Raw genomic sequence first — 11,666 nt, forward strand, 5'->3', positions numbered from 1 at the left:
GGATAACAAAAGCAAACAGGTTCATAAATTTAAGGAGTGTTTTCTGAAGACATGATAAATTGACTGGAACGAGGGGGAGACTGGGACACACTGCGTCTGTGGTTCAAGAACTAAATTGCCAGTGCAGGGCCCAGAGGCAGACAGGATTCAAACAGAATTATTACAGACTTATTCTTTATGGACACGAATTTATGGACACGAATTGGAATTGTTAAAACATTCCTCACAGCCCCATGCAGAGCTCCGCAGCACCGCCTGCATTGCTTTGCTGCACCCGATGCATTGCTCTCCTGCACCCTGTGCGCTGCTCTGTAGCACCCCGTGCAGTGCTCTCCTGCAGCCCTCTCACTGCTTTGCTGCACGCCATGCAGTGCTCCATTACAGCTCCATGCACTGCTCTGCTGCACCCCATGCAGTGCTGTTACACTGCTGCAATGTTACACTGCTACAATGTTACAGTTTTACACTGTTACACTGCTACACTGTTACATTGTTACACTGTTACAATGTTACACTGTTACACTGTTACAATGTTACAATGTTACACTGTTACACTGTTACAATGTTACACTGTTCACTGTTACACTGTTACAATGTTACATTGTTACACTGTTACACTGCCACACTGTTACAATGTTACACTGTTACACTGTTACAATGTTACACTGTTACAATGTTACACTGTTACACTGTTACACTGTTACATTGTTACACTGTTACAATGTTACATTGTTACACTGTTACACTGTTACACTGTTACAATGTTACACTGTTACACTGTTACAATGTTACACTGTTACACTGTTACATTGTTACACTGTTACAATGTTACACTGTTACACTGTTACAATGTCACACTGTTACAATGTCACACTGTTACAATGTCACAATGTCACAATGTTACCCATTGCTCTGCTGCTGATTTAAAGCTCAAAGCCAACATTTCTTTAAGTGGTCTATTCTTTATTGCAGCGCTGGATGCACGGGGGATCCTCCCGCCTATCGTGCACGTTCGAAGTGACAAAATATCTCATATTTATACAGCGGAACAATTAATATTTAATTATCACCATACATATTCATTACCTAACCCCGCCTGCCCTCACTTCGTATGCTAATTAGCTTATCAGTCCTTGCGCTTGCGCAAAAGCCTTCCAAGAATTGTGGGCCGGGGTCTCCAGGATGTGGGCAGTGGTCGTTGGGAGGAAGGCCGTAGGTCTTCCTCGTAATGCACTTTTCACCTTTGCTTCATCAGTTGTTTTCCAAGCTGTAAAAATGCTGAGTTGGCTTTCAATTTAACTGAGGGTCGGCCGATAGCAGGAAGTCTCAGTTAACAAGACGAGACAATTGACTCAAGTTATCTCAAGTCTCAGCCTGACTCCCGGTTAACAGATACTGGGATGTTTTCAGATAACAAGATGCTTAAACATAACAAAATCTACAGATAACAAGATGTCGTTTACTTTGTCCTTGCTAACTTTTAACCACAAGTTTTATTCTATCCTAAAGTGAGTTTATACTATATCACTGCACACTGTGCATTTCCCTGCTGCACCCTAAACATTGCTCTGTTGCACCCCATGCACTGCTCAGTTGCACCCCGTTCGTTACTTTCCTGCACTGTGCACATTACTCTCCTGCACCCAATCCACTGCTCTCCTGCACCCCGTGCATTTCTCTGTTGCACCCCATGCATTGTTCTGAAGCACCCCCTGCATTGCTCTGCTGCACCCTGTGAATTGCTCTGTTGCACCCCATGCACTGCTCAGTTGCACCCCGTTCATTACTCTCCTGCACCGTGCACATTGCTCTCCTGCACCCAATGCATTGCTCTGCAGAACTCCGTGCATTGCTGTGCAGCACCCCATGCATTGCTCTATTGCACCCTGTGCACTGTTCTGCTGCACCCCAGGCATTGTTTTCCTGCAGCCCGTACATTGTTCTCCTGCATCCTGAACATTGTTCTATTGCACTCCGTGCACTGCTCAGTTGCACCCTGTTCATTACTCTCCTGCACCGTGCACATTGCTCTCCTGCACCCAATGCGTTGCTCTCCTGCACCCCATGCATTTCTCTGCTGCACCCCGTGCACTGCTCTATTGCACCCCATGCATTGCCCTGCTGCACCCCGTGCATTACTCTGCAGCACCCCATGCATTGAATTCCTGCACCCTGTGCATTGCTCTCTTGCACCCGTGCATTGCCCTGCAGCACCCCATGCATTTCTCTGTTGCACTCAATGCAAAGCTCTCCTGCACCCCATGCATTGCTCAGTTGCACCCCGTTCATTACTGTCCTGCACCGTGAACATTGCTCTCCTGCACCCCATGCATTGCTGTGCAGCACCCCATGCATTGTTTTCCTGCACCCCATGCATTTCTCTATTGCACCCCGTGCATTTCTCCCTTGCACCCCATGCATTGCCCTGCAGCACCCCATGCATTTCTCTGTTGCACTCAATGCAAAGCTCTCCTGCACCCCATGCATTGCTCAGTTGCACCCCGTTCATTGCTTTCCTGCACCGTGCACATTGCTCTCCTGCACCCAATGCATTGCTGCGCAGCACCCCACGCATTGTTTTCCTGCATCCCATGCATTTATCTGTTGCACCCAATGCATTGCTGTGCAGCACCCCGTGCATTGCTCTCTTGCACCCCATGGCATTGTTCTCCTGCATCCCATGCATTTCTCTATTGCACCCTGTGCATTGCCCTACAGCACTCCGGGCATTGCTCTGCTGCACCCCTTCATTGCTCTGCAGCACCCCAAGCATTGTTTTCCTGCAGCCCGTACATTGTTCTCCTGCACCCAGAACATTGCTCTGTTGCACCCCATGCACTGCTCAGTTGCACCCCGTTCATTGCTTTCCTGCACCGTGCACATTGCTCTCCTGCACCCAATGCATTGCTGTGCAGCACCCCATGCATTGCCCTGCTGCACCCCGTGCATTTCTCCCTTGCACCCCATGCATTGCCCTGCAGCACCCCGTGCACTGCTCTGTGCACCCCGCCCCGCCCTTCCCGCGCCCCGCCCTTCCCGCGCCCCTCCCGGCCCCGCCCTCCCCCTCCCTCCCCATTGCCGCTCCCCGCCCTCCCTCTCCCATTGGCCACCCCGCCTCCCGGTGGGCGCTCCGCGGCTCGTGATTGGCTGAGCGGCGCGAGGGGCGGGCGGAAGCTTCCAGAAGCGGCGGCGGCGGCGGCGGCGGGGCCGCACCATGACGGCGGCGGGGCCGGGGCCCGGTGCTGGGCCGGGGGCGGTGTCGCTGGCGGTCAGCAGCAGCCTCAACGCCTTCCGGGCTCACAAACGCTACGGCACCGGGCTCACCATCGCCGAGTTCAAGGTACCGGCACCGGCACCGGCACCGGGACCAGGCCTCGGCGGGGCCTTGACGGGACCGGGCCCGTGACGGGGCCGGGGCCGGGGCCCTTGAGGGGGCCGGGGCCGTGCCGGGAGCGCTGCCCCAAACCCAGCCCCCGCCCCTCTCCCGGTTGCCGGTTCCCGGTCCGGTTCCCGGTCCCCATCTCCCGGTTCCCGGTTTCCCGGTTCCCGGTTTCCGGTTCCGCTCCCCGGTGCTCGATTCCCAGTCCCCGGTTCCCCGACGCCGGCCCCCGGTGCCGTTCCCGGTTCTTGGTCCCGGTCCCCGGTGCCAGTTCCCGGTCCCGGTCCCCGTCTCCCGGTTCCCGGTCCCGTTCCCGGTTCCCGGTGCCAGTTCCCGGTTTCCCGGTTCCCGTTTCCCTCTCCGCGGTTCCGCTCCCTCGGTGCTCGATTCCCAGTCCCCGGTTCCCGGTGCGGTTCCCGGTCCTTGGTCCCGGTCCCCGGTGCTGCTCCCGGTCCCGTGCCGGTCCCTGGTGCCTTTTCCCGTTCCCTGTGCCGGTCACCGGTAACCAGCACCGGGCCCTGGTCCCGGTCCCGGGTCCCGTTCCTGGTGCTGGTCCCCCGGTGCCGTTTCTCCGGTGCCGGTTCCCCGGTTCCCCGGTGCCGGTCCCTGGCTCCCATTCCCGGTGCCGGTTTTTGGTTCCGGTTCCCCGGTGCCCATCCATGGTTCCCGTGCCCCGTTCCTTGGCACCAGTCCATTGCACTGGTCCCAGTCCCTGTCACACGGTTCCCATTCCCGGTTCCCATTCCCGGTGCCGGTCCCCGGTTCCCGGTGCCGGTTCCCGGTGCCGGTTCCCGGTCCCCCAGCGTCCCCTCCCGGTGTCCCCGCAGTGCAAACTGGAGCTGGTGGTGGGCAGCCCCGCGTCCTGCATGGAGCTGGAGCTCTACGGCCCCGCCGAGGAGCCGCTGGGGCGCCTGGACTGCGACGAGGCCCCTGCTGGGCTCCTACCCGGTGGCCGACGGCTGCCGAGTGCACGTGGGTCAAATTTTCCCCATTTTCCCCCTTTTTCGCCCCAAAATCAGGCTCTGAGGCGCTGCCGCCCCTTTCCCAGCCCCTTTCCTGACCCCTTTTCCCCCCGTTCTCACCCCAAAATGGGGGTCCCAGTCCCTTCCCACACCTCAGGTGCCCCCTCCGGAGGTCCCCGCTTTTCCCTTTCTCACCCCAAAATTGTGCTCTGAATTGTTGCTGTCCCCTTTTCCCACCCCAACGTTTTTCCCCCTTTTCTCACCCCAAAACCAGACTCTGAACCGCTGCTGCCCCTTTCCCACCCCAATCCCCCTTTCCCACCCCAAAATTGTGCTCTGAAGCACTGCTGCCTCCTTTCCCCCGACCCCTTTTCTCACCCCAAAACTAGACTGAACCACTGCTGCCCCCTCTCCCTCCGAAACCCCTTTTCCCCCTTTTCTCACCCCAAAACCATACTCTGAAGCGCTGCCGCCCCCTTTCCCTCTCCCAATCCTCTTTTCCCCCCTTCTCACCCCCAAAACCAAACTTTGAACCACTGCTGCCCCCTTCCCTCCCCCCCAAAACCCCTTTTCCCCATTTCTCACCCCAAGATTGTGCTCTGAAGTGCTGCTGCCCCATTTCCTCACCCCAAACCCCCTTTCCCCCCCAACCCCTTTTTCTCCCTTTCTCATCCCAAAACCAGACTGAACCCACTTCTGCCCTTCCCCCCCAACCCCTTTTCCCCCTTTTCTCACCCCAAAACCATACTCTGAAGCGCTGCCGCCCCTTTCCCTCTCCCAATCCTCTTTTCCCCCCTTCTCACCCCAAAACCAAACTTTGAACCACTGCTGCCCCCTTCCCTCCCCCCCAAAACCCCTTTTCCCCATTTCTCACCCAAGATTGTGCTCTGAAGTGCTGCTGCCCCATTTCCTCACCCCAAACCCCCTTTCCCCCCAACCCCTTTTTCTCCCTTTCTCATCCCAAAACCAGACTGAACCACTTCTGCCCCTTCCCCCCCCAACCCCTTTTCCCCCTTTTCTCACCCCAAAACCATACTCTGAAGCGCTGCCGCCCCTTTCCCTCTCCCAATCCTCTTTTCCCCCTTTCTCACCCAAAACCATACTCCGAACCACTGCTGCCCCCTTCCCCCCCCCAAAAAAAAACCCTTTTCCCCATTTCTCACCCCAAGATTGTGCTCTGAAGCGCTGCTGCCCCTGCCCCATTTCCTCACCCCAACCCCCTTTCCCCTCCAACCCCTTTTCCTCCCTTTCTCACCCCAAAACCAAACTTTGAACTGCTGCTGCCCCCTTCCCCCCCCAACCCCCTTTTCCCCCTTTCTCATCCCAAAACCAGACTGAACCACTACTGCTCCCTTTCCCCCTCCAAAACCCTTTTTCCCCCTTTCTCTCACCCCAAAACCAGACTCTGAACTCCTGCTGCCCCTTTTCCCCCTTTTCTCACCCCAAAACTGTGCTCTGAACCACTGCTGGCCCCTTTGCTCCCCAAACCCTTTTTCCCCCTTTCCCACCCCAAAACGGGCCCCCCCCACGGTGCCAGCCCCCCCTCATCACCACCCCAAACCCCCCCCCCGCAGGTGATCGACCGCAGCGGGGCGCGCATCGGGGAGTTCGAGGACGTGTCGCAGGTGCCCAAATACGAAATGCCCGAGAGCGACTACGACAAGCGCCCAGGTACCGGGGGGGGGGGGCAGCACCGGGGGGACCCCCCCCGGTGTATGAGGACGCCCCCAGCCCCGTTGTGTCCCCCCCCAGAGTCCCTGCGGGCCTTCCTGAAGCAGCGGCAGTGGGGCCGTTACGACGAGGCGGCGGCGCGGCGCCAGGCGGCCGAGCAGGAGCAGCGGCGGGCGCAGGAGGCGGCGCTGGCGGCCGCCCTCCCGCTGGGCTCCCGCTGCCAGGTGCAGCTGCCGGGGCAGCCCTGCCGCAGGGGCACCATCATGTACGTGGGTACGTCCCCAGCACCCCCCTTTTTTCCCCGTTTTCCCCCTTTTTTCCCCATATTCCCCCTTTTTTTCTCCCCATTTTCCCCTCTTTTTTCCCCCTTTTTTTTCCCCCCCTTTTTCCCCCCCCTTTTCCCCCTTTTTCCCCCCCCTTTTCCCCCTTTTTTCCCCCCCCTTTTCCCCCTTTTTTCCCCCCCCTTTTTCCCTTTCCCCCCCTTTTTCCCTTTCCCCCCCTTTTTTCCCCCTTTCCCCCCCTTTTTTCCCCGTTTCCCCCCCCTTTTTTCCCCCTTTCCCCCCTTTTTTTTCCCTTTCCCCCATTATTCCCCCCCTTTTTTCTCCATTATTTTCCCCCCTTTTTCCCCCCCTTTTCCCCCCCATTTCCTCCATTTCCCCCCCCCTTTTCCCCCTTTTTTTCCCCCCTTTTCCCCCTTTTTTTCCCCCCTTTTCCCCCTTTTTTCCCCCCCTTATTTATTTTTTTCCCCCCCTTATTTTTTTTTCCCCCCCCTTATTTATTTTTTTCCCCCCTTTTCCCCATTTTTTCCCCCTTTTCCCCCATTTCCCCCTTTTCCCCCCCAGGTCTCACTGACTTCAAACCCGGCCACTGGGTGGGCGTCCGCTACGACGAGCCCCTGGGCAAGCACGACGGCAGGTGAGACCCCCCCCCTACACCCCCCGTGCCCCCCCAGCACCCCTGGGTGCTGCCGGGCCCCCCCTGACCCCCGTTTTCCCCCCCGCCCCCAGCGTCGGCGGCCGCCGGTACTTCGAGTGCCCCCCCAAGTACGGCGCCTTCGTCAAGCCACAGAGCGTCACCGCCGGAGACTTCCCCGAGGAGGACTACGGGCTGGACGAGCTGTGAGGGGGCGGCGCGGGGACTTCGCGCCCCCTTTTTCACCATTTTCACCGTTTTTGTCTTTTTTTTCCTTTTTTTTCCTTTTTTTTAATAATTATTATTGGTATTGAGGAACGCCGTCCGCTGGGCTCCGCCTCCCCCCTGCCCCCCCAGCGCTGTTTCCACCCCCAAAATGCCCCAGAAGCCGCCCTGGCAGCGGGAGGTGTGGGGGTGCCTCCCCCAGCCCCAAATCCCCCCGATTTTCACCCATTTTCCCCGCCTGGTGGGCGGGGCTTATTATTGACCACGCCCCCTTTCCCCATCAACCAATCACCGCACGGGGGGCGGGGCCGGAAGTGACGGCGGTACCGGAAGCGGGGCGCAGCGGTGAGTGGCAGCGCGGCGGCACCGGGGGCGCCTCCCCCCCCCCCGCCCCCCCTCCCCCCCTCCTTCACCGCCTCCCCCCGGTTCCTTCCCCGCAGCCCCGGCCCCGATCGCTCCCCGGATGGCGGCGGCGGCGGCGGGCGGGGGCCTGCGGCGGGAGGCGCTGAGCCTCTACCGGCAGCTGCTGCGGGCCGCCGCCGGCAAACCGGGCTTCGCGGCGCGGATCCGCCAGGAGTTCCGGCGGGGGGCGGCGCTGCCCCCCCGGGACCGGCTCCGCGCCGAGTTCCTGCTCCGCCGGGGCCGCCGCCAACTGCAGCAGCTGCGGGCCCCCAGCACCGCCCGCATGGGCGTCTTCGGGGCCCCCCCCGGTGGCTGCGCTGCGACCGGGGCGGGTCCCGGTGCTGCTCCCGGTGCTGCTCCCGGTGCTGCTCCCGGTGCACGCGTTGGGACCGGAGCCGGGCCCGGTTCGGCTCCCGGTGCTGGGCCCGGTCCCGGTCCCTCTCCCGGTGCACGCGTTGGGCCAGGACCCGCTCCCGGTTCGGCTCCCGGTGCTCGTCCCGGTGCCGGTTCGGCTCCCGGTCCCGCTCCCGGTTCGGCTCCCGGCCCCTCCCGCCCCCAATAAAGCCCCTCGGGGGCCGTTCCCCGCGCCCGGTGCCGTTTATTGACGTTTTTTTGGGGGGGGGAAGGGGCGGCCCCGGGACACCGGGCGGGGCCTCCCGGCGTGCCCCGCGCGCTGCCACCGGGCGGGGCCGGTTCCCGGGGGCGGGGCGGCGCTGACGGACGCGGGGCTCCGCCAACGGGCACCGGGGGCCCCGCGGGACCGGCAGCGGCGAGGCCGGGACCGGAGGCGGCGGCGGCCATGGGCTGGTGGTGGGGAGGCGCGGGGCGGGCGGCGGCGGCGGCGCTGCGGAGGCTGCGGGGGGCGGCGCGGGGGGCGCAGGGGGGGGGGGTCCCGGTACAGCCCCGGCCGCCCCCCGCCCACCGCCACCGAGCTGGAGCGGGCGGACGCGTGGCTGCTGCGGAAGGCGCTGGAGGGCGGTGAGGGGCGGGGCTTAGCGGGGGTGGGCGGGGCTAAGAGGAGTGGGGCGGGGCTTAGAGGAGGGGGCGGGGCCACGGGAGGTGGGCGTGGCTAAGGGAGGGGGCGTGGCTAAAGGGAGGGGAGAGCACGTGGGTACTGCTGGGGGCGGGGCTTATCAGGTGGGCGTGGTTTGGGTGGGGGCGTGGTCAGGGGGGAGGGGCGAGGTCAGGGGGTGATGGGGACCCCCCCCCGACATCCCCCCCTCCCAGGGCTCCTGTCCTGGTTCCGCAATGGGCTCCTGGCCACCGGCATCGGCGTCATCTCCTACGTGCAGAGCGACACCGGGCGCGACGCCGCCTACGGTGGGTGCGGGGGGGGGCACCGGGACCCCCCCCCAGGGACCCTCACACACCCACAGCACCCCCCCTGGGATATCCCCCCCCCCAGGGGTCACCGTCCTATAAATTACCCAGGGATTTTCCCCCAAAAAAGGGGCACCCCCCCCCCCTCCCTCCTCCCCAAAGGTCACCCCCCCCCCCCCAAAAAGACACCCCCATGGGTCACCACCCCCCCCCCTCCAGGGGTCACCCCCTCAGGGCCACCACCCCAGGACACCCCCTGCCCCCCCCATGGCCAACCCCCCCCTCGCTGCATCACCCCACACCCAAACCCCCCCAAATGTCACCAAAACCCCCCAAACCTTCCCCCAACCCCCCCAAATCTCCCCCAAGACCCCCCCAAATCTCCCCCAAGACCACCCCAAATCTCCCCCAAACCTCCCCCAAATCTCCCCCAAGACCCACAAATCTCCCCCAAACCTCCCCCAAATCTCCTACAAGACCCCCAAATCTCCCCCAAACTTCCCCCAAGAATCCCAAATCTCCCCAAAATCCCCCAGATCTCCCCCAAACCTCCCCCAACCCCCCCAAGACCCCCAAATCTCCCCCAACCCTCCCCTAACCCCCCAAAATCTCCCCCCAGATCTCCTCCAACCCCCCCAAACCTCCCCCAAGACCCCCAAATCTCCAACTCCCCCAAAGTCTCCCCTAAACCCCCAAACCGTCCAAAACCATAAACCTCCCCAAAACCCCCCAAACCTCCCCCAAACCCCCTCAACCCCCCAAATCTCCCCAAATCCCACTCGGGGGGGGTCATCACCCCATAACCCCCAAAACCCCCCACCCTCCCCCTACCCATTTTGGGGACATTTGCGCCATTTCCTCCATCCCCACCCCCCTCCCTCCCCAGCCATGCGTCGCCCTAACCCAATTCTTTCTTTTTTTTTTTCCTAAAAAAAAACAATTCTTTTTTATTTTTTTTTCCCGTTTTTAGGGTTTTTCATCCTGGGGGGCCTGTGCGTGTCCTACGGGGCGGGCTCCTACCTGCTGAACCTGGTGCTGCTGCGGCGCCCCATGATGCTGCCGGCCCCCACGGCCGCCGCCAACGCCGCCGCCGCCGCGCTGCTCGCCCTGCTCTGGCTCTGCGCCCTCTCCCTCTACGTCGGGCGCCTCGAGGTCGAGATCGTCCCCGAGGAGCCCCCCCCCGAGCACCGACGGCCCCCCGAGAAGTAACTGCGGGACGACGACCCCCCCGAAGAGAGAGCACGCTGCCAAAAAAAACGATGCGAAAAAAATCGCCAGAAATGGTGAAACGGCGCATGAAAACCCCAAAAAATAGCGCATCAGCCCCGAAATGTCACAAAAATCCTGAAATTTCTCCCCAAACCTGCATGGATTAACCCCCCCGCCCCCCCAGGGTCAGGCTTGCTTGCCCTGCCGCGCTGGGGCCTGGTTTGGTGCCAAAAGTCCCCGTTTTGGTTGCTTTGGATTTATTTTCTCACCTGGGGGGTCTGGGGGGGGGGGGGTTGTGCCCGCACCCCCCTGGCGCAACCTCGCCCCTGCTGCAAGAAACGGGGGGGATTTGAGTGGAATCCACCCAAAGCAGCTCCCGCTCCCCAAAAACCCGCGTCCGCGTGGTTCCGCTGTTGGGTCTTGTGTTAAAAAAAAAGGAAAAAAAAAAAAAGAAAATTTAAAAAAAAAAAGGGGGTGGGGTGGGGGGGAGCCCCTGGGGTTGCGGCGCGCCGAGGTTTTGCTTGTACGCGGGTCGGGCGCCGTACTGGAAATGGGCGTTTTTGGACTCAAATTTCGCAGCCCTCACCCTGCTGGGCTGGGCTGGGCAATAAAATTGGTGAAAAAGCCCCGTTTCTGCCCAATTTGCTCACGGGGGGGTTGGAGCGAAGGCACCGCGGGGTCAGGATGGGATTTCTCCTGCGGGGCGAGGGAAATCCCCGCTGGCGGCCGCCGCTTCCCTCCCTGCACCAATCTGCCTGATTTTGGCCCAGATGGGTTCAAAATTGGGGGAAAAACTGGAAAAACCAATTTTGTACAATTTTTGCCCATAAAAGCCCGATTTGGGGCAAAGCCGAGCCGGGGAGGCCCCACCAGGTGCCATTTGGGGGCTCCCAGGGTTTTGCCGGCCCCGAAAAAGCTCAAAAACCTCCCCCAGCCCCAAAATTTCCCAGTTTGGTCCCAGTTTGCCCACCACCCCCGCACGAGAACGCCGCAGCAAATACACCATTTCTTGTTGTTTTTTTTTTTTGTTCTTTTTTTTGTTCTTTTCTCTTTAAATTCAGCAGTAAAAGGGCTCGTCTGGCCCCGAGCGTTAAACATTTTTCATGCACTAATCGCATCGGCCCTGGAAAATACCACAAATTGTTAAAAACGTCCTTAAAAGAAGCATAAAAGGCAAAGTCTATCACCAAGAACTACGGGATGGAGTTTGTTAGGCCCTAAAATACAAAGAAAACCGTTAACGTTTTTCTCTTTACACGCAGCCGGCGCTTTTTTTTTTTTTCCTGCGAAACCCCGCGTTTTGGGGAGCGGCTCCTGGCTCCTTCGCCAGTGGAAAACACCCAAAAAAAGACGAAAAAAAATAAGCCAGGGGTGGCCCAAAATCCAACTTTTTTTTGGAGAAATTTATTCCCGTAGTGTTCGATTTTTTTTTTTTCTGAGGGTGGATTTTTTTTTTTTTTGTCCTGATTTTTGCTTTTTTTTATTGTACACCGGAGGAAAAAAAAAAAAAAAAAAAAGGAAGTTTTTTATTTAAACAATAACTTACGTCTTGCTTCAAAGCTACATTTCAAATACAACGTTCCTAT

General features: G+C 59.9%; 2 protein-coding genes across 2 annotated transcripts; both read left to right on the plus strand.

The window, feature by feature from the left end:
- Window positions 1-4,230: 4,230 nt before the first annotated feature.
- TBCB (tubulin folding cofactor B) lies at window positions 4,231-7,238 on the plus strand. The gene is given in 6 exon segments (XM_068668454.1): window positions 4,231-4,308; window positions 4,310-4,351; window positions 5,916-6,012; window positions 6,094-6,285; window positions 6,855-6,927; window positions 7,020-7,238. Coding segments are annotated over 6 exon segments (582 nt in total). The 5' UTR covers window positions 4,231-4,245; the 3' UTR covers window positions 7,135-7,238.
- Window positions 7,239-7,612: 374 nt separating this feature from the next.
- TMEM160 (transmembrane protein 160) lies at window positions 7,613-10,705 on the plus strand. Its single transcript, XM_068668446.1, has 4 exons — window positions 7,613-7,883; window positions 8,155-8,529; window positions 8,779-8,871; window positions 9,842-10,705. The coding sequence occupies exons 1-4, from the start codon at window positions 7,613-7,615 to the stop codon at window positions 10,078-10,080; spliced, it is 978 nt and encodes a 325-aa protein (XP_068524547.1). The 3' UTR covers window positions 10,081-10,705.
- The last annotated feature ends 961 nt before the right edge of the window (window positions 10,706-11,666 follow it).

The sequence above is a fragment of the Anas acuta genome, unplaced genomic scaffold (genome assembly GCF_963932015.1).
Source record: "Anas acuta unplaced genomic scaffold, bAnaAcu1.1 SCAFFOLD_233, whole genome shotgun sequence".
Classification (NCBI taxonomy): Eukaryota; Metazoa; Chordata; class Aves; order Anseriformes; family Anatidae; genus Anas; species Anas acuta.